The 22219-nt window shown below is 44.4% G+C and overlaps 1 protein-coding gene across 2 annotated transcripts in view; it reads left to right on the top strand.

Annotated features, from left to right (window-relative positions):
- The first annotated feature begins 34 nt into the window (after window positions 1–34).
- The window catches only part of ACVR2A (activin A receptor type 2A), a 48711-nt gene continuing 26526 nt past the window's right edge, over window positions 35–22219 (top strand). For both annotated transcript variants that reach the window (XM_018078897.3, XM_018078896.3), the window contains exon 1: window positions 35–1428. In XM_018078897.3, the coding sequence (XP_017934386.1) occupies window positions 1374–1428 (55 nt within the window). In that variant the 5' untranslated portion in view covers window positions 35–1373. The remainder of the gene's footprint in view (window positions 1429–22219) is intronic.

Raw genomic sequence — 22219 nt, 5'->3', positions numbered from 1 at the left:
CGTGTCCTGCTGCTCCTCGCTCCGCGCAGGAAAAGGAAAAAGAGGAGGAAAAAAACGAGGCGACAACCGGATCGAGCTCGGAGGGGTGGGTTCGGTGGAGGGTCCGTGTGAGCAGCGGCGGGGCGGCCGGGAGGAGATGCGTCCGTGAGGAGCGTGGATCCATTCAGGACCCGTGAATCTTGGATCCAGCCCGGACCCTTGAGGAGCCCGGATCCAGCCCGGCCCCGTGAGGAACGTGGATCCAGCCCGGCCCCGTGAATCCCGGATCCATCCATCCTGTGAGGCACAGCCCCGCTCGCCTCCTCCCTTCCAAAGAAGCCCAGCTCTCCTGGAAGGAAGCTCGGCGCTCCAGCAAGGATTTGCCACAAAGAATATACCACCCTCCTCCTCCTCCCCCAGCGCCTGGATACTGCATTTTTTTTATTTTATTTTTTTTTTCCTACTACCCCCCTCCCCAGTCGCTCCCGTGCGTTTAAAAAACCAAATATAGCCTCTTTGCGGGGGGAGGGGATGGAAATCTCCTAGAAGGATTGGAAATCTTGCCGGGATTCGGGAGTGCTGGAGAAGGACGGCGGAGCCGGGGGGATGCGCTGCTCTCGCCGCCTGGCCAAGGACTAGAGCTTTGCCCCTTCCCAAAGGTTGGTTTGGTACCAAACTGTTGGTTTTTTCCTCCCTTTTCCTCGGCTGGGCTGCGCGAAATCCCTCAGCATTATTAAAGAGAAGACCCACGTGTGGCTGGTTTTTAAGGTAGTTTTTTATTTTCTCGTCGAGGAACTGACAGAACTTCCTCCCTTCGCCCCGAGGTTTGGAACTGGAATGGAGCTGCTTTTCTCCCAAACACTACAAGGTGTGTGAGGAGGGGGAGGCAGGACGAAAACATCGTGTGGACTCATCCCGGCCCGACCCCCCGACATCCACGAGGGATGATCCTGCACTGCGCTTGATGTGGAAAACACTTGGAGACTCAGAGACTTCGTCGTGTCCAGCAGCTTAATTCTTGACTTATTTTGTTCTTGTTTTGGTTTTTTTTTCCCTTTTTTTTTTTAAGTGGATCCGTAGCATTACTTTTGCGAATTGAATTTTGCCACCGTTTGTACAGAAGCCAAATGACACGTGTGTTTTGAAACACGGTTCCAAATATATTTATCCCTCCCTCGACCCGGATTCTCTCTAGAAAGAGCCGCGGGGAGGTCGTCAGTGTCTAAACAAACCTGATTTTAGTGTTTTCTGAACACTACCTGCTGCAGAGATGTTGCTATAAATTGCTTTATAACGGTTCAGCAAGAAGGGAGATTTTTTTTTTTTTTCCAGCTTGCAGGACCCAGGAAACTGGATACTTAAAAGTCACTTAAATGTTTTAACAGCGTTGGAAAATGGGAGCTGCTACTAAGTTGGCGTTCGCTGTTTTTCTTATCTCTTGTTCATCAGGTAAGTGAATGTTCTTGGATCTGTTGCTTTAAACGGAAGGGTTTTGGGGTCAGCCCTTGGAAGCTTGGGCTGAGGAGAAATGCGTTTTCTTCAGGTGACAAATGTTTGGCTGCAAAGGCAGAAGCTGCTTTTATGTTTATTCTTAAAAATATAATAGCGTGAAGCACTGCAAACGCGCGCAGCGCTTGGATTTCAGATCAATTGTGTGGAATAAATGTGGAGACATAACCACCTAGTGTCACATCAGTAATCTGGCAGCGCAGTCGCTGGTGTTGGACGGCGTGTTTTTAAATAAGAATTACCCGGCCGAAATGCTCTTTTTGCTTCAGTTTGATCTCTTACTCCGGGACTATTCACTGGTGAACGTCGACCTTCGTTAATGCTTCATTAATTTAGAATAGGTGCTGCTGCGAGAGCCTTTGCTGACAGCGAGGGGTGAGATGTACGAACAGAACTGGGGTGAAAAGCCGGGCTTTCGGTTTCTAAACAATCATTTGTAACCCTTTATGTTTCGCTTCAGTGCGAAAACCACTAATTCCCTCTCGAAACCAGCACAGTTGGAGTTCCAAGGGCCAGCTCCGAGCGCTGGGAAGGGAGCGGGGTGCGAGGACTTTCCCCACGCTGCTCCAGGAGGAAAACGATGGCAGCAACCAGTGGTTGGGCAACTCTTGGTCCTGTTTGGCTCGGAACCCCATCAGTCTCCCCCCAAAAAAACCCGATTAGGAGCCGCGTAAGGATCTAATACTGTTTCACGAGCACTCCCTGCTTGCTCTTGGGATGGATAGTTAGTTTATTTCGGTGTATTTAGCGCTCTGTGGAGGTTTTTAGCCCGGCGGGGCGCGCAGAAATCCCCTCGTTTATCACCCTCAGAGCCACCAGGCGAGCTCAGCTCCCCGCAACGCCGCCCTTTAGGATTTCAGGGTGCTGAGGGCGGAGGGGTTTTTTGCTGAACAGGACGGTTTTGTTGTGTTTTTTTTTTTTTTTTCGTGCTGCGGTCGGTAAATGGATCGTCTAGTCTTGTGTCTGGAGCGCCATCGATCCGTTCCGTGCGCGCTCGATGCGCTGCGAGAGGAGGGGGCAGCGCCGCCAGGAATAAAACCCCCCCCAAAAAAAAACCCCCCTCCCTGTTCGAAGCGGAGGAACAGCAGGGCAGGGTAAGGACACCCGCAAGGCCGGCGGGGTTTCGTGGGTTTTATTCCCCTTTTGGAAACCAAACGTTTTGTCTGGCGGTAAAATACTTTGTCTTTCGCCTTTTCCTGATGTGATTAAGTTAAGCAGCGTTCCTCTTCATTCAGGGATGTGTTCTGTAGGGAAACTTTCCCCCCCCTCCCTCCCTGTTTCTCGAAGACTTGGTGCCATCTGCTCTCCCTGCCTGTCTTTCTTCCCCCTCTAAGATCCTTTTTGTTGACATTACCCATCACGCATATTAAAAAGAAAGGCTGAGCAACAAAAAAAAACCCCCGACTTTTCTTCAGCATTTCTTGCTCGGGTTGTCCTTGGTGAGGTAGAAAGAACGTTTCTCTTGCTCGTGGAGAATTAATCTTGGCTAAATGAGCAGGAAACTGCACTCCGGACTGCTCCTCGTGTTAATGGCACTGTTTTGGTGGTTATTCTGGTATTACACATTAAGTGTTCCGGTACTTAACAATTACTAAACTACTTTCTGCTCGCCTAAAATTTTAGAATGTCTGCGGTCCTGCTGCGGGTCTGAAAGTAAACGAGTTCAACAGCAAGCTGTTGGTTTTATGACCAAAATTAGAAGGTTATTTAAGATTTTAGGCGTTTTTATGAGTAGTGTTAGAACCGATTTGTCAGGTGGAGTTTTAGACTGAAATAAGTCGCATCATCATCACCAGAAGTTTCTTTTCCAATCTTTAGGCTGACAATGAACCTGCCCAGGCTCTATATTTTAGAATATTGGCGGTGGTTGAGGAAATCCTGGCGTTCAGGTGTGGATGTACCTGGTTTTCCTCTCCCCCGGTGTCTCCAGCTCCTCACGGCCTGTTTGGGTGTCGGTTTTGCTGTTATTTCTTACTTTATTTTTATATACAGCTATTTTCTGCAGATGTTTACCGAGCCAATTAGTACCCCTGTTCTTTAAATAGGTGAAAACGGTGTGAGTTTGTTGTTTTTTTGGGTTTTTTTTTGCAGCCTGGTGGGTGTGGAAGCCTCTTCAGGTTCAAAGAGATTTTATTTTACTATCTGCAAAGTGCTCTGTGAAACCCTGCAAATGGACAGGAATTTCCAGTGGCTCTGATCATCTTTGCTAAGGGAGTGAAAACATTTCCCCCTTCTGACTAAGATATTTGAAAAAGAGCATCTGTGTTGTTATTAGGCTTTAAAATATTTGTTAGATGCTCGGCTGGAAGTGGGTGTAGGTTTGTAGTTATCCAGGAGGATGAGATGAATGCACATTAACTCAACGTGAAAACAAAGTGCCCGGGTCAAGGTTCTCCTTGTGCCCTCTAATACACTTCTGAGATAAACCTGTGTGTGGTTTTGATTTAATAAGGAACAGAAGGTCCTGAAGGAATAATAAAATACTTCTGAACGAGCTTCCTGTGCTATAGGCGAGGCAACATTGGAGGTGAGCTTAGCCAGGAAAACAGTAACTAAAACAGCTCGTTCACCAGAGAAGGTTCTCTCCAGATATTTATCTGTGTCCTCCCCTCCCCCTAGGAAGGGTGTTTGTGCTCTCCGGGTTTTGTGGTGGTTGCTCAGCTGGGCTTTGTGACATTTCGGGAGCAGAGAACCTGTGCTTTCATCATCTGCTCCGATTTTCTGGAGCATACACCCCGTGCAGCTGAAAGTGGGGGAGATGTTGAAGCAGTGGATTGTTTTCAACCCCGATCTTTCGTGGGGGCTGCGGTTCAACAGCTCCCGTTTCCTTTTGTTACTCTTAAGCTCCTTATTTCCCTAAACATCCTTTTTTTCCTTCTACCTGCTCCGCCTTTGGTGCCTGGGTGGTCCCTCCTCAAAGTGCTTCTGCAGCTCTGAGTTTTGCAAGGGGCAAGACTTAGATTTTTTTACAGCTCATTTAAGCTAAAATCGTGCTAAAAATCACCTGAGCAAAAGAATCCACATCAGACAAGCCTTGGTCCTCTCTGTCTCTCCTGATGCCACATCACTCTCAAGCCTCTCACAAGGTCTTGAGTGATTTTGCTGAAGGAAAAGGCCTGGCAAAGGTACCTTTGTAGTTGAAGTAGCATTTTCTGTTTTGTTCTCTGGTTTTTAATTTATTCTTCTCCTGTCTCACACTGTTTATTATCAGGGAAATTACTTTGTTTAAATTTATCTTCCCCCTCTCCAAACAAAAAAATAATAACTAGAACTAAATCCCAAGATCCTGCTGTGACTTCAGAACCTGGATTGGTTGGGTGTTCTAAAGGAATCTGGGGGGGGGGAAGGTGAGACTTCTTCCTTTAATTTTACTGGTGTAACTTTCTTTTTAGTCATTATTAATTTCATAATTAGTTTGGTAGCCCTTGAAAACCCTGCTGCAGGTTTGGGAGTGTCTGTGGGTTTGTCTCTGCTGTGTGTTCCTGTGACTGTGGTTGGACCCTCCTCACTTTATTGCACAGGCAGGGCAATAAACCACTTCAGATTAGTGGTGCTTTGGCAGTAAAATCCTGCTCAAAATTCCTTTTTTTTTAATGAGAGTGCACACTTTTTTATATTGATTTCATATTATTTTTATGCTAAACATGGTATCACTGGGCAATACCCCAGCACTGGTGAGAGCAGGACTTGTAAACCTACTTAATTCTGTTTTCAAGCATAGATACCTTTATGTAGAGTTTGATATTCTACCTGATTACAGGGCAAGAAGCTGTTAACTATTTCTGACTGTTAATACTTAACATTTACAAGCCCTGAATCCTTCTGGGTGATGGGCAAGAGCTGTGCTTGTGCCAGTGCAATATAAGAGCATCATTTAGTGATGCTCTGCTTTACAAATGTTCCCAGAGATGCTGCTGTCAGGAGTTTATTTGCTTTATCTACCCTTCAGACACGAGTCCTTGCTCATAAATAAAGCTTAAATAAGTTTATCTTCCTAATTCTGGATGCTCTGAGTTGGTGGGCAGGTGTTCTGTGTGTGAGGGGAAAAGCTGCTTTGTGCTCTCTGGGGGTGCAGGAGATAATTACAGCTCTCATGAATAATAGTTTTCAGCTGGTTTTAATGGAGAGTATTTGAATACCTTTTTTTTTCCCTTTTTTTCTCTCCCCCCTTTCTGGAATTTGGGGGCAAAATTCCTTAGGTGATGGGCTCAAAATTCCTTAGGTGATGGGTTTGGCTGATGTGTAAATAAGGACAAATAAATAACTTTTTTTTTAACCACAGACATTATTTTTTGTCCTATCATTAGCTCTAGGTAGGTGGGGAAAAATAACAGTAACTCCAACGTTTTTCATTCCTACTTTTTTCCTTCTAGCCTTCTACACTTGTAGTTTTTTCCAGGCTGGAAAAAAAAGAGGGAGGTTTTGACAGGGAAATCTGAGCGTGGAAGAGATTTCTGGGTGTTGGGGAGATGCTTTTCCACCACTTAATTAACCAAAAGCAGATTAATGCAAATGCCTGCTGGAGCTGGATGGGAGCATCCATGGGCTGTTGGCTCTCTGATGTTGCTGCAAATGAGAACTCCTTCAAAAGATCAGGAAAATTACGGATTTTACAGCCAAGTTCTCGGGAGATGGAATCTTAATGTGGGTTTTGTTGCCTGGGTGCTCGAAATTGGGCACATCTTATTATTTCCATATGGAAATTGGAGTGTTATGGGGTGGCAGTGGCTTTGTGGCATCTCTTGTCTTCTTTCCCCACAGTGTCTGTGTGGTGGTGGAGGTTTTTCCTTAGAAAAAGCAGAGCATATTTAGGTTTAATCCCACAGAAAATGAATATTTACTACCCTGTTGTTTACATGGCATCTCTCTGTGGCTAAAAGTCCTAAATGTGCATTAGATGCATCAAATCCTTCAGTTGCTGGTGGAAAGGGAGCAGAGAAGGGTTTATCCATGGCAGGAATTCTTGTCATGGATTCACAGCCAAGTGAGCCTCGGTGAGAAAGATCCACATTCCTGGTTTTCCTCTGGATTTCCTGGCTAAGGCTGTGTAACTGGAAACAAGAAAAATAGACAGTTCAGTTCCTAACTGGAGGCATAAATCTCTGGTTATGTGGTCAGAGGGATTAGAAAAACCCTTGGAAATGAGGGGAGCATTTGTGGGAATCCCACCTGTTCCTGCGGGCGGGAGCAGCTGGAGGGGAGTTGGGATGGGATCAGCTCACATTGGGTGTGGAGGTCCTGCTTTGGGACAGCACCTGACCAGAGGTGGGTACAAAACCCTCAGTTATTCCCCAAGTAGTTCAGTGACAGAATGTACCTTCTCTTCCTGCTGGTTGGGAGCTCTCCCAGATTAATTAATCCCGTTTTCCGGCTCGCGGTCCAAGAGGGATGAGTGGGGCCGGGGGGGGGCTTTTACCTCTCTGCTTCCTTTGTCAGGGTTCTCCTAATGAACTGGGCTGGGATTCCTCTCCAGGAGAAAATGAGCAAGGGACACACTTCCAATTGTGTTGGTGCCAGGGAAGGTCCAAGTGACGCTGGAAACCCCAAATCCCCGTGACTTTGGAGCCTGGCAGGGGGGGAACAGGAGCCCTGGGCTGGGATGCCAGCTCAGTGTTCAAGGGTAAATTAAGTATTACCAATCCTAAAAACCCCCTGTGGTAGTGCTGGTGTTTCTGCTTAAATTGGTGCAGGATAACCTGTTTCAGATTAATAATAAATTAATTAATCACCAGGACGCAGAGTCAGTCCAAAATTGTAATTAATTTCACCAAGCAGCTTGTTGGTAACTGTTAAGCTGCACTGGCACGGCCTTCCTGTGATGTTTGGGCACCATTAGTTGGCAAGAGTTTCGACAACAACATGTTGTTGAAATCATTTAAATGGCTGGATACCGCCTCCTGGCATTCCTTAATTTGTTAGGATAAAACTTGTGTTTCTGAGGATTTATCTGGAGCTGTAATTAGGTGGTAATTCCTTTCGAAATGCTGCAACCCGAATGCAGTTAAAAGCAAACTCCTGCATATTCCTGACTGTGATGGGCATGTGAGAAATGCCAGGATGCTTTGCCCTGCTCTTGTAATTCTTTAATTACAGGGGGGAAACGTTGCCTACAGTCAGTGAGTTGGACTGAGGGAGTAGATAATGAACTAAAACGCTGGATCTTGGCTTAAAAAAACCCAATATTTCTCCAATCCTTCAGTTTTCTGAGCTTCCTGAAGTCGTCGACAGAGCTGAAACTAAGAAAATGAACAGTGTTTTTCATTTACAACGAAATTGTATGTGGGAATTACAATGCAATTTGGGTTTTGCTGTCTGCTCTCCTTTTGGTTTGTGCCTAAATGAGGCTGTTCTCCCAGTTGGGAAGGTTCCACTGTCTCTGCAAGGATGGCAGCAAATGAGTGAAGTTTTGCTGCTTTAATTCTGCCCACTGACACCATTAAAAGCTGATACCTGATAAGTTGCTTAAGACAATTGAACCTGAAGGTTTTGTTTGCAGAAAGTGGCTGCACAATTCTTTTGAAAACTGTGAGAGTCTGTATAGCTCAGAATCGTGTTGCTTTTTCTAGAGCTTTAACTCCTCCTGTGTTTTCCATTCCAGTCAATGATTTCCTGCCATTTCACCAGAAAAAGGAATTATTTTTCTAACTTGCAAAGGTGGCAGATTGACTTTTAAAACTGGGTGCTACAACGAAATGCAGGAGGGAGAAAGTGGTCAAAAAACCCACTTTAGGATGGTGTTTGTGTGTTTTCTGACAGATGCCAAACTCTTTATGAGGGCGAGTCAACACACAAGGGGTTGGTTGGTTTGTTCTGGACATTTTGTTTGGTTGATTTTCTAGGGGGGGAAAAAATGGGAAGGGGTAAAGCAACTGAGGGATTAGTTTTGATTTTTTTTTTATAGGCTTGAGTGTAGCTCTGAAGGATGTTTTAGAGCTGATCCGTGGCTCCTCTGTCTGAGAGTGTCTGGATTGCCAGGGAAAGGAGCTGCAGAGGGAACACAAATCCCTCTCTGCTCCCAGGGCAGCCCCGGGAGCGCTGGAGCTTGTGCCAAGTGGTGTCTAATGAGCTGCCACCCAGCACTGAGGGGTGGTGCAGGCAGGGGGGCAGTGCCAGGAGGACTGAACCAGCATTCCTGCAGCTTCAGGGCTCCAGCATTCCCTCCTCTCCTGCCTGGGAGCCTGGAGTGTGTGCCGGGAAAACACCGGCGTGGTTTGCGCTGGGTGCAGCTCGAAGCTCCTGTCAGGCTGTCCCACTTACAAAAGAACAACCTAAAATCCAAACCCAACCCATAACCTGCTCTGGGAGCAGAGGGACATCATCCCATGGAGCCCTGAGGAGTAGCTCCATGGCCAGGTGTTCCAGGTGCTCTGTGGAAGGGATGTGCTCAGTGTGTGACCGTGGCCCGAGGGCCAGGGAACAGTTTGATCTGCAGTGTAGGGACAGAATTGGGAGAAAAAAAGTTCCCTACTTCCTGTTTAAAGCTGATTTTTTATTTTAGATGAGTACTGGAAGTTTGGATGCAGCACCAAACTTTCATCCCTGTCTGCCTGGTTTTAATGTCACCTCAGGGCTCTGAATGGAAACAGGGCTGCCCTGTTTGGAATTCCTGTCCAGTGCAGTGCCCACCAAACCTCCAGGTCCTTCCCAGCAGAGCTGTGCCCAGTCTGCAGCCACCACTGGTCCTGGTGCAGAGGCTGCTCTGTCCCCAAGGCCCAGGACATCGTGGGTGACTTCCATGAAATTCATGGAATGACATCCCTGCCCCTGAGCTCCCCCACCTCTGGCACTGTCTGCAGATCCCTGGGGCCTTCCCACCTCCTCCAGGCACCCAGGAAGGTCTGACCCTGGCTGGATCCTGGGGGAGCCCTTGAGGGACATCCTGTCCCTTAGGGAGCAGTTGTGTTCCCATCCCAGCTCTATCTGCAGATCTCTTTGCTCTCCCAGCTGATTTCACGGTGTTCCAGCACCTTCCTGCCTTTTGGTGCCTCACCAACTTGGGATTTAAAGGGGTTTTCTTTTCCTAAGTGAAGCCTGACCTTATTTTTTCAGGTCCAGAGTTCTTATCTCACCTAGATAACACTAATCTCCGGCCTTCAAATACTGCCTAAATCATCACAGTGGTCTTTATTCCCTCAGCTGTGTTTGGAATACCTGGATTTCAGTAATTCAGTCTGTTTTTAAATCTAACCAATCATTTCATCAAGCCTTCTAACATGAAAAACATGTTTCCTTCTAGGAATTTCCACACAAACAGGGAAGTGGTTTAATTTTGTTGTTGAGGTGCAGTGCTAAGTGTAGGAGACAAAATTAAACTTTGCAGTAACTGTTAATTTTAGACTTTTTTTGCTGGTGTTTGTCAGCAGAGGGTACAGATAGTTCTCTTCAGCTCGCAGCAATTACATGATGGAAGTGTTTTCTTTAAATATTTCTGCGTTTCAGGGTTGAAAAATATTTAGGCTGTGAAAGTTGCAGGATGGCACACAATTGTTTCAATTACTGTACTTTTTGATAAAGAATTAGGTTACTTATTTTTTCATTTGTTTATGAAGCTGCTTTAAAAGTAACACAGAAAAGACCACTGGTTAAATATTTTTCATTTGAATTCTCTGATCTTTAATTTTACAAAGGGCCTGTTTTGCAAGTTGTCCCCGGGGATAATTGAATTTCATTAAATTTCACACAAAGCCTGTCAAAAAGATTATCTTAAATGGCTTTTAGAAACGTTAATGGCTTGATTGTGTTTTATTTAACTTAAGGTTGTGGCTCTGGGTGGGGACAGACCCCAGCAAATGAAGCCTCATCTAACCTTGCCCATTTAGAATAATCCAGATGAATTGTGAGCTCCTGACTGCTTTCCATGTGCCATAAATGTGTTAAAACCAAGGTGTGGAACCAGGAATAACTTGTGAGAAGGGGATTTTTATTTTTTTGTTTCATTCCACTGGACATGGAGTGAATCCCTCATGAAAAATCCCTGTGCTCCAATGGAGCTGTACTTTTCCAGTGCCTTAAAAACATCGGGATGGATGACGAATAAAGGCCAATTAATTTTCTAAAATGCTGTTTGCCAAAATATTTCTGGGAAATTTAATAATCCCCGAGCTGTTTCTCTCAGTGTTATTATAAATATGACGGTGTTGGAAGCTCTTCCATTCCCAGGGAAGAGGTAAACGACCGGTTCCCATTTCTTAATGTGCCAGAGTCAGAAAATGCCTGCTGGAATTTGGTGGGATTTGCTGAACTTTTGGGATATTTGTATGCTGACAAAGGATATTCTGGAGGGGGAGCTCCAGTTGACCTGAGCTCTTCTCCTTCATCTGAACTCATCTTCCCACTGTCCTCCTCCTATCCAAAGCCAGTCCAACGCTGTTCCCTTCTGTTCATTGTTCAGGCAGCTTCAAACCCCACTTAATTACCTTCTGCTTGTCCAGAGGGCTTGTTTCAGTTGTAGGATTTTGAGAAAAGCTGATCAGAGAACAGGGAGACAGTTCCTCTTCCTCACCCCCATCCCCACGTGGTGCTGGAGTCCCACCTCACTCTGGGTTCAGACTTTGGGCTGGGCTCATCCGGCTTGCTAAAGCAGCAAAAGGGACTTGGAAAAAAGGGCCAGTGGCTTTCTGCAGTCAGTTTAAAATGAGGGCAGGAGTTGGGTTAAAAGGTGATGGAGCAAGGGGAGAGATGGGTGGGATTAAGGGCTGGCAGGAATTGTCCTAGGAGGAGAATTACCCAGGGAAAAGGACACAGTGTTGGTGAGTGGAGCTGTTCTCTCTGTTGGGTAAGAACAGGAACATGACACAGTTAACTATCATTTTTAAACCCTGCATCTTTAAAAAGAATTTGGTTGTCTTTTCCAGAGTTTTTCCAAGGTTCTCAGTGCACTCCTGTTCTCACAGGATTTTGTTCTCTTCCCTTGCTTTTTAAATACCTTCGTGTCATTGCCCAGAGAAGCTGTGGCTGCCCCTGGATCCCTGGAAGTGTCCAAGGCCAGGTTGGATGGGGCTTGGAGCAACCTGGGCTAGTGGAATGAGATGATCTTTAAAGTCCCTTCAACCTAGATCATTCTGTGATTCCATGATCCAAAGAAACAGGTGACCAAATTCCCTTTTATCTCCCAGGCTCGCTGGTAACAGTGAAGTGGGAACCAAACAGAAGCTTGGGACTGACACAGTCACAAAGTGGCTGATACAATCCAAGTTGCATCCCAAATTTAGGAAAACATTTTGGAAAGGCTGTTTGCAACATAATCTTAGCAGTATCTAATTTGTGTTACATTTTAACTACATTTAAGTGCTCCTGGAAACTAACACTGAGCAGGTCAGCAGGAGACTTTGTGCAAAGACTCTGGAAAAATTGTGATCCAGGGGGGATCAGAATCACTCAAGGGGCTGGAAATGATGAGGGGAGAACGTAGGTGAGGTCCTTCAGATATTGATAATATTTGATAATGCCTGACCATACTGAATCAAAACACAGCATCAAGAGTCATGTTTACAAGCAAAGGCTGATGTGGGGGTTTTACATCTCAGCTGAACAGCCTGGGGCAGTTCTGGATCTGTCTCCCTGGGCTGAGAGATCTCCATCTCAGCAGCATCTTCCAGTTGCCAGGGGAGTGTGAAAGGAGGAGGACACTTGTCAGGAGTTCTCATGTTGGTGCCATTTCAGTTATAAACTGACAAAGGCCATAAACCAGGAATATCTTCCAAACATCAGGGCACGGTCTGGAAAGAAGAGATCAGGATGAGCTTGTGGTACTTGGAGTTCAGCTGCTGACCAAGTCCTTGGGCCACCACCTGAACTCATCAGCCTTTGGTGGCACTGCAGTGTGAAATCAGCCTCGGGGTTGCTTTGAACCTTCCCTCAAATGCTGCTTGAGGATTTCTGGTGTGTTCAAATCCAGGCATGGGCAGCAAAAGAGAGATAAATTGATCTCCAGTAGCAGTATTGTGACATTTCTACATAAAGCATGGCCAGAAGTCTAGAGCAGGTTCCAAATCATGGACAAATCTCACTTTATATGTTGGATGAAACATGTCATTGATGTGTTTCTTCCCTGCCATGGTCAGCTCAGCCCAAAACCTGCCTCCCTTTTAGGGAAGAGACAAGCAAATATTCCAAGGCCCAGACTGCAATTCTCAGCATCCTGTTCCTTTGGCTGCTTCCAGTTACCTGGGATATTTAAGTTGCATTGTCTTAATCTTTAAACCCTTCCTTCATTGAGGGGCTGGATTCTGCTGAGGGCATCAACAGTGACCTGCCACCAGTGGAGAACAGAGGCCCAAATGTACACTGGTTTTCTTCTTTCCCCCCACCACCTTTCCTCTAGCAAGACTGTTTATTCCTGGGATCCATAATGCTCCTTTCTTACTTACCTTTGCCAGCTCACCTTTTTATTCAGCTCAACAGAATCTCCACTCCACCTGCCAGTCCCTGAAAAGGACTTGGTTTATTTGTTGCTGGAGGAGTCTTTCTGGAATTTTAGGAAAGTGCCTTGTCTGGAAAATTCTGGAGGAAAGATGGAGATAATGGCAGTGGAAGCAGAGAGAGAGTTTGGTCCCACACTCTTCCTATCCCCTTCCAAGCAAATCCAGAATATTACATGCAGGAAGTGGGTTATTTCTTGTTGTTCAACTAGTTCTCAGCCAGGCTGCCACTTGGGAACAGCTGATTTGTACAGGAAAAGGAGGAAGAGCCCTTGGATTGATGTGGGCTGCCATGGGCTTGTGGACTGAGGCAAAGGGAAGGGAATGACTGACATTCCCTGGTCAGATGATCCTCAGCACTGTGAGATCAAACCACTCTGGGGCTGACGAGGTCCCCGAAGCCTGGGCCCGCTTTGGGAACTGCTGAGCTTCCACACAAAAAGCTTTTGTATGGAGTTGCCAGTAGCTGCCTTGTGCTGGAGAGCTCTTCTCTGGGAAGTGGAATCCTTAAAAAAAACTCTTGGTAGTTGAAGGAGGTGGCCCCGAGCCTGGGAAGGACGGGCTGGGCTGGAGACACCACGTGTAGAAATGTAACTTCTGTGTGTGCTCCCTGTTCCCTCCTGAGGTGCTGAGGGCAATTCCAGCCTCTGTGAGCACCAGGCCTGAATTTCTCCTCTGACCCAGCAGGGAACCGGGCTCCTGGGAGTTCAGGGCATTACCAATCTTGGAATCTCTGTGTAAACAGCCATTGGTTAAACAAACATTGTAAGGGAGGACTAAGGCAGCTGGAATGTTACAGCCACCTTGGCTGGGGGAAGGGAGGCGTCAGGATCCTGCTTGCCTTGGTTTTCAAGGAAGTTTTTATTACAAGGTGGCTCAGAAAAGCCTGGGATTCCATGTGTGGTCTCCATAACACCAGTCCTGCTGCCCCTGATAGGACAGAATTAACCACTCCTGAGGCTGCTGCACTGGAAAGTTGAGTCACTGTTGCTGTTTGGCCACTGATTTACCAAATATGTTGGTGTGAGGTAATCATTGTCCTGAGGAAAAAAAAAATCAAAATAAAAACACAACAAAAAAGCCCCCAAACAAATAAAAAACCCAAAACCAAACAAAACTCACAAAAACCCCAAAGCAAACCAAACCCCCCAAATTAAAAGCAGACAATTTGCCTTCTCATTTTTAAAAGCTGTTCTCCCGTCGATCTTGGTGCTCCAGCTTTTTGCATTCCCATCTAAATACTCATGGACTGCTGCAGGAAAAACACCTGGAGCAGGCAAAAGGCGTGAGAGTTTTGTCCCATAACATTTTTTTGTTGCAGTTGTGGAGCTCTGGTGTTCTGGGCTGCCAGGAGGATTTACTGCTGAGTGGATTCCTCAGCTGTGACAAGGGGAACACCTGTTTGTGTGTGAGCAGCAAAGACATCTGGCAGCAGAAGCCCTTAAACTTGTGTTTATGGTTCCTGTGTAAAACACTCCAAGTACAACTTTGGAATTCTCTGGAGAAGGGAAGAATCGGTCTCGTGGAGATGGGTGATTATTTTAAAGGAAACAAAGCCTTAGAAATGCATCATCATTCTGTCCTTAACACCTGAAGAGTCTTATTTTACTAATGAAAAAATGCATGGTTTGGTGTGTTAATAACTAAGAATAAAAGTCCCATATGAGCACATATATAACTTTACCAAATGTCAACAACTTGAAATCTGCTGAGTTCTTTTAAAGCATCCTAAGAATTCCAAGCATCAGACTTGGGTGATGTGGCTTTTAAGCATCATTCCTTTTTAGATCAGGTTGGGAATTTGAAGTGGGTAACCCACATACTGCTGAGTACCTGTAATTTCTCCATCCCAGTCCACTCCAACATCCTACCTCAGGCTGATAACCATGGCAATATATTTTAGGGTTGCTTTTTGGGGCTGAGTACCTTGATAACTTGTCTTTTCTTCCTGCTCACCCCGGCCAGCTGCTTCACATCAAACCCTCTGAAATGATTGATGAAGGTACTTTAAACAGGAAAAAAAAGTACATTTACTAATGATGGAGAATGAAACGGTGGAACTCAGTGTTTCAGAACATGTGGAGATAAAAAATGATCTCGCAGGTGGACAAATTCAGGGAGGATGGTTTGTTCAGAGGTGATTAAAGTTGCTCTGGATGGAACTTCCAGTTCAAATCCTCCCTGATTGCCAAATGCTCCTGCCAAAAGCCTCGAGTCCAACCTGCAGCTCCCCATGCCTCTGAGACGTTCTCCTCAAAAGGATGTTTGGGGTGAAAATTAGGCTGACCTGTGTTTATGCTGAGCTGGCAGCTTAATTCCAGACTGCTTCCCAAGCCTTGATGTGTTTGGACACATTTGTTTCCTCGTCCTTTCCAAACAGGACAACAGTTGTCACCTCAGTGTTTGCACTTAGCAATTGGGGGGTGTGTTGGGGGGGGCAGCATTGAAGTGTTCCTTGCTCTGGAGATTCCCTTTCCCTCCTGTGATTCCTGCTGAAGGGAGTGGTCCTTCCCCTCCCCAGGCTGGGTTTCCACAGCTGGGCCTGGCAGGAGGGAGGGAGTTGACTCAGCACTTGGTGTCCTGTGCAAAGTCCACTCTGAGCTCTGCTTCCCTCTGGGTTTGGGAAGTTAAACTGTAGCTCCAGCTGGGATTCCCTCCCGGAGCCCTCTGAGGGTTCTGTGGGGGGCAGGGGGGTGTGGGTGAGGCAGGGGCTGAGCAGTGAAGGCTCTGGGGGGATCCCACAAGTGCTGGGGGCTGAATCTGCCCCGCTGGGTTGGTCTCCTCCCTCCCAGGCAGGGTCAAAGTCTGGCTTCTCCTCACACCCCGTCAGCACATTCCGTGTCACGTGCTGGCTCCAAACCTGCTCCTTCCAGGTGACTTTGGTCCCAGTGGCAGTGAGGACATGGCACATGGCATGGGCTGAGCCACACTGGCTGTCCTGGGCTCCCTCAAGTTGCTTTGCTGTCTCAAGTCCCTTGTCACCAACGTTGCTTGAGCAAAACAGATCCAAACTGGTTGATGTGTGGTTTGTACTCCTGTACCCAAGTCCAGATTTCTTTTCCCTGGTATTAAGAGTCAGGCACTGATAACCTGTGGGTTAAAATTCTGGCTCTCTAATTCCCTCACCCAGATAATTGATGGTCTGAAAAGTTCCTTTATCTTTTGCACCTTGTGCTGGCACAGGACTCCTTGAGTAGCTGCTTTCATTGACACAGGGTTAGTGTGATTTTCCAAAATGCTGTGAAATCCAGAACTCAGCATAATTATTGAGTATTATCCCATGGGACAGTCCATGAAGAGATATTCCTTGCCTCTTCCTCAGTGGGTGGAATGCTGTTTCTGAGGGATCCTGCACTACTGTAACCAGCCACATCACTTCTGTCCTGGCTTAAGGCAGAGTTGGGAAGGTCTGGTGAATTTGTGCTTATCAGAGAATGGCATTAATAGAATTGCAACTTAAATTTCTTTTTTTGGGATCTTTTGGCTGATAGAATTGTCCTTTTCCTCTCCTGCTGACAGTGTCTGATATTTGGTGATTTCTTAGGGGTGTTTTTGGGCCTGTCTGGCAGGTCTGTCCCAAATAAACCAAATTATGGTCATCTTTGTCCTCTTACTGAGGGACAGGAGGGATTCACACCCTGGGATTCAGACCCTCTGGGCAGGGGATTACTTATAGAAAACATGTTTTGGGAACACCATTTTACTACCATGGAACTTGGGCTTTTAATCATCAAATTTAAGGCTGTTACTTTGTCAAGGTGTCAAAAGGCTTTTTCATGTAGCACCAGCATCCACGTTCTGGCTTTAAATGTGTTCTTGAAGAAGAAGAAAAAAAAGGGCAAAATCATATCCTAAAGTGCCTTCTGGATTTCAGATCACCTGATGTCATTTCCTTAATTGTGAGCTAAATTTAGAAGACAAATTAACTTGTGGTGGCAAGTGCAGAACTCCCACCTGAAAGCTTTTGTTTGTGCTGGTGTTTCCTCCTGAATCCCTGATTCATCCCTGGTCTTTGCAGGTGTTTTCCACTGGAAGTTGAGTGAGAACTGTCAGAATTTATTCAGCCACAGCCTCATTTCTTCTATTATTAAAGAACAGAATATATAAAATTAATTCCATCAGGTGTCATAATAAAAATTGAACTTTATGTGGCTGCAGTTATGATAGAAACTTAATTTTATTTGCTGGGTACAAACCGAGCAGAGTGTCCAGTTCTAGTTATTCTGTCAAATTTACCTGATTAAAATTAAGCACAATAAAAACTTCTGCAGTCCAAACCAATCCCATGGTTCTGGATAAATAGCCAAGGTCTGAGGGAGCCTCTGCATGGTCTTCCAGCACTTCAAAATTTCCTTCTCTACCCAAATACTTGGAATTGTTGCTTTTTTTTTAACTTATCGTGGTGGAATGAGGTAAGAAAATTGAAAAACTGCCCAGAAATAGATTTCCTTGCTGTGGCACCCTGAGTTAAATAACCAAACAACACCCAGAAACGAACTTAAACCATAATATAGGAGGGTATTTCTCTGAGCACTCCAAATTTCCACAGGTGTGGGAGTCACAAAAAGTGTGCAGAGTCTCCCTTTGTTAAACTGCTTTTTGTAGGAGGTTAAAGTTACATTAAAAAAAAAATTAAAAGAAAAAAAAAAGTGTTGCCAGTAGGACTAAAGATAGGAAATGCTTAAAATAGCTCAGGCAAATGAACTCCAGCACTCCAGGAACACTGCAGAGCTTGTGCAGGGAGAATAAAACAGGTGCTTCAGTGAAATATTGACTTTTCAGGGGGAGCTGATGGTGCTGGGGCACTGCTGGGGAACTGTCTTTGCATTTGACAAGAGAAGGCCACAAATTGGGAAGGATTGGAGGGGGAAAAGGACTTCCAAGAATAAACCTTTTTGCCTGCAAATGCTGTGTTAGAGAGGGAGTGAGGAATCTCAGCGCAGGGAGCAGCGTGGTGACCGACCCAGAGGAGGGATTGCCGACCTCCAGGTCTTACAGAAATATTAAAAATCAGCATTTTCAGTGATTCCCAGGGAAGGGGGGGATTTACACACAGGGTGCTTTTAGAGCTGAGAGATTTAAGGCTGAGATTTGGAATCAAACTCCCCAATTTGGGCTCATTTTCACAGCTGCTGCCTCGGGGTTATGAGGCAATGGGTTTTTTTTTTTTTGGTGGATGTGTCTCTGCCATGTATGATCCCAGGGCAGATCCTGTGAAAACCTTGGCAGGAGGGAAAACTTCAGTGGAAGACACTTCTATTAAAATAAATGACATGAGTATGCAAAGTTATTATTAAAATGAATGAAATGATTGCTGGTGAGTGATGCAAGAGAGGGTGGACCAGAACATAAGCACGATAAAGGTGGACAAGGAATAGATTATTTTTGTATCAAAGGATATGTATTAAATCACACAAATATTCTGCATCACCACCTCTCCAGTTTTTAATTCCTCTATAAAACAGAGGAGCAACATAAAAAATGTAGAAAATATAGGAAGCAAGTTGAAAGGAAGCTGAATATTTATGTTTATTATTTATATTTTTGAGTCATATCCCAAAGCTATCTTCCACTTTACTGCTGCCTGCTGAGCAGGCAATAAATACTCCTTGAATACAGGAGAGCAAATCAGAACTTAATTCAATATTTAGGGAATTCCCACTTTATCCCAGCAGTGCCAAATAATTGTTGCTGCTCCCTGGGCTTCCTTACCAATACTTTATCCCATCCCTGTGCCCACATCCTTTATCCAGGGAACTCTCCAGGTGTATTTAAAATTCCACGAGCTGGTTTTTCAAAGTGAGCAGGACAAGCCTTGTAATCACTGATAGATCTCTGATTTAACAGATCATTAAAAATACTTGCCACACATATATATAATTTTGATTTTGGAGGAAAAGTTGTTTCTGCTTGCTCAGGAGGTGATAAGATTGTGGACTAAATGTGATTAATGTTCTTTGCAGATGTTGCTTTATGTGCTTAGGCTTTCAAAGTAAAGCAGTCTAGACTGTCTGTCTGCATTCTCCTGCAGCTTTGATCTTGATTAAAACTGGTTGTGTTACATTTATCATCTCCCTTTCTCCGCTGCCAGAAAGCATCTGAGATGTTCCTCTGTGGGTTTTATTTGTTGGGATAGAAAGAGACTGGGGGAGCTGGAAAAAAATCACACGTTTCCACGTGTCGGAGGAGCGAAAAAATGGGTGTTTTGTAGTGTTTTGTACCTGGAAAAGGCTTCAGAGCAACGCTTTGGGTGATTTCAGACGTGGGAAGGGTTGTTCCAAACGGGAGTTGGATGCAGAGGGAGGGAATGGAGGGAACACAGGTGGGGTTTTCCCTGCTGTTGGATCGGGATGTGAGGGAAGGTGGTGGGTGCTTTGATCCCGGGGCTGTCTCAGCTCTGATTTTGGAGCTCTGAGCACCCATTGATTTCCTGCTGCTCAATCCACCTTTGGCTCCCTGATTTCCACCCTCACAGCTCCGGGAGGATGCAGCTGGATTGCTCAAAACCACAGCAAAACACCCCAATAAATACAATTTCTCGGGGGCTGGTGCAATCTGGGAGAGCAAAAGCTGAAAAAAAAGTGATTTTCTCCAATCTTTACTCTGATATTAAACCTCTGGTTGCTTTGGGAGATGAACATTTGTGTGCACCAAGCACAACTCCAGGGGTTATTTCCAGATTTGAAGTATTTATTGCCTTAATTATCATTATTTAGGGCTGATGTGAGAAATGGGGAGGTCTGAAGCAGAGACAAACCTTTTAACGCTGAAATAATTTTGCTGGTTGGTCAGTGAAACATTTTTGGGCGTTTCCATTAAATATTCAAGGTTTATTTGCTATTCCAGGCTCTTCTGGTTTTGTTGTGTCTTGGCAACAAAAGAGACACAAATGTTTCGTGATTTTTCTTTTTTTTATTATTTTAATTCATTTTTCTTTAGTTCTGTAGCAAAAAATTGCCATTTCAAGGCAATTTTTATCATTGATTTGCAAGCTATAAACCCACATATTTTGGGATTATTGTGCTGTAGAATCAAGATGTGTCATATCACAATTCAGCTTGACCCTGTGCTGTCAAAAAACCCAAAATCCAGCAGCAGTGAATAAGTTTTTTAGTGTTGTTTTGAATACTTTTCATAACAAGCAGACAGTGATGCTCCTGTTGACTTTCATTTTTCTGAGTGCATGCACACAGCTCCTAAATGAGAGTTTAATTTGATGTCTTAATTATTAAATTAGTTAAATATTAAATTAATTGAATCACTCGAATAATAATAAATTTAACCTTAATAAATAATAATAAATAAGTTATTAAATAAAATCATAAATTAAATACACAACTTTTAAGCCTTTAAAACATGCCTTCAGTGTCTTCACACTTAGAGATAATTCCAACAATAACCTTGAGTTTCTAAAAAGTGGTTTTGTGCTTTGTTTTGTTGATCAACACCCAATTTATTGTTACTCAGACATAACCATAAATAAGAATATTTTGGTCTTTTTTTTTTTCTTAGGTTTTTTTTTTCCCCCTAAATTTTACTGGATGTTGGGAGAATAGAAATACAGTCCTCCAAATATTTTTATTTTAGGGAGATCACTCATAAATTACTAAAATGGAACATTTTAACATTCCTTCTAATGAGGGAAAAGAGGGGTAATTTCATCCCATTCTCCTAAATTTCCAGGTCGAGGTAGAGAATTTCAGAAGCATTTTTCTGGTGGCAAAATAACAGGAGCTTTCATCCACTTCAGAATTACTTTTGAGAAGACTTTCTGGGTGGATTAATATTTCTTTGGCCATTTTTGGGGGGGCCAAACTGCATCTCCATCATCATCTTTTTGTGCCAAAAAGCTGTTGCAGGATTTATTTGGATTTATTCCCCTCATCCTGAACAACAAACAGCCTTAAAAAAAGGCTTTTTTCTCCTTTTTTTTTTGCCTTGAGAAAAACATGGAAACTTGTTTTTAAGTGCTTGTGGGCAGGTAAAAGAAATAAAAACCCCTTTTTTTGAGGGTTATTTTTGTATTGACTCGATTCTCATGTTCAATCAGAGCTGATTTATTTATCATCTTCTTAAAGTCACTGCTACAAAGTTACAATTAAGAGTGGTCCAAATGCAATTTTAAGTTCCTTTTTCCAGTCAGTTCTTAAAACCCTGATAACAAACACAAGCAGAGTTAAGTTTTAATATGAATTATCCTGACTTTAATCCTGTTTTGCTTTTGAAATGCTTCCTTTTGGGATTTTTTTCTTTCTTTTAATTGTCAATATCTGCATATAATTAATAATAATATTTTTTTTAAAAAAGGCCACTGGAAAGCAAAATCTGCTTCATTAGGAACCACAAAGATCAGGAAAAAAAACAGAGCAGAAAATCAGTTTAATATTGAGGTGCAGGAGGAAGTTGCTTTGTTGTTCCTTTGTTTTCATCTTAAATATGTGATGGTTTCAACAGCTTACCAGTCACTTATAGCAGAGTTTATTCTCCATAAAAACTGACATAATGATGATAAATAAATAGTAATAATGATAAATAATGATAATGATAAATAAAGCTCACTTGGAGCATCTTTAGTGCACAGAAAGGTGATGCTGGGGCTGAAAAGTAATAAGAATATTTAAATTACTTATGGTGTAAACATTTCCTGAAGGAAGAAGAGGGGTGAGTGGGGAGCTGGGAAGCCTGGCCAGTGTGTGCCTGCCTTGGGAGCAGAGGGTGGGGCTGGAAACAGGGGTCTTTCCAGCCCCAGAAATGGGATTTTTACCCTAATCCTCAGATTACAGTCTGGGCAGCAAAATCAGGACTGACAAAATCCACTTCAGGGCACTGCCAGGTTTACTGGAGGGAAAGAGGCAGTTTTGCTGGGGTTTTAAATCTGATCAATACTGATTCCAGACACGGAGTTGGGAACTGGGTGTAGGAAATGTTTGGGATTCAATGCCTGCCCGGGAGAAATGGAATTAAAGGGGCACAAAGTTGGAGGCTGTGGAGATGTTTTGCTTCAGCAGCCACAAACACAGCAGGATTTCTGTGCTGATAGGTGTCTCCTCAGGTGTGTGATGCTGCAGCCTGACATTTGGTCCACTTTAGGAATAACTTCCACTTTAGGAATAACTTCCACTTTAGGAATAAATTCCACTCCTCTGGGCCGCTTTCAGCTCTTTTTGGTGGAGCTGCAGCTCAAAAATGTGTCTCAGACCCCGCTGATGTGCTCTGGGAGTGAGGCATCCCATCCTAAAGTGCTTCTGAAGGAGCATTTCCCAGCCAGCAAACCCAGGATTGATGCCACAGAGGTCTTTGGGAATGTCTGA

Source organism: Manacus vitellinus, unplaced genomic scaffold (genome assembly GCF_001715985.3).
Source record: "Manacus vitellinus isolate BGI_N305 unplaced genomic scaffold, ASM171598v3 scaffold_43_pilon, whole genome shotgun sequence".
NCBI classification, from domain to species: Eukaryota; Metazoa; Chordata; class Aves; order Passeriformes; family Pipridae; genus Manacus; species Manacus vitellinus.
This window is presented reverse-complemented; position numbering and strand designations above follow the sequence as displayed.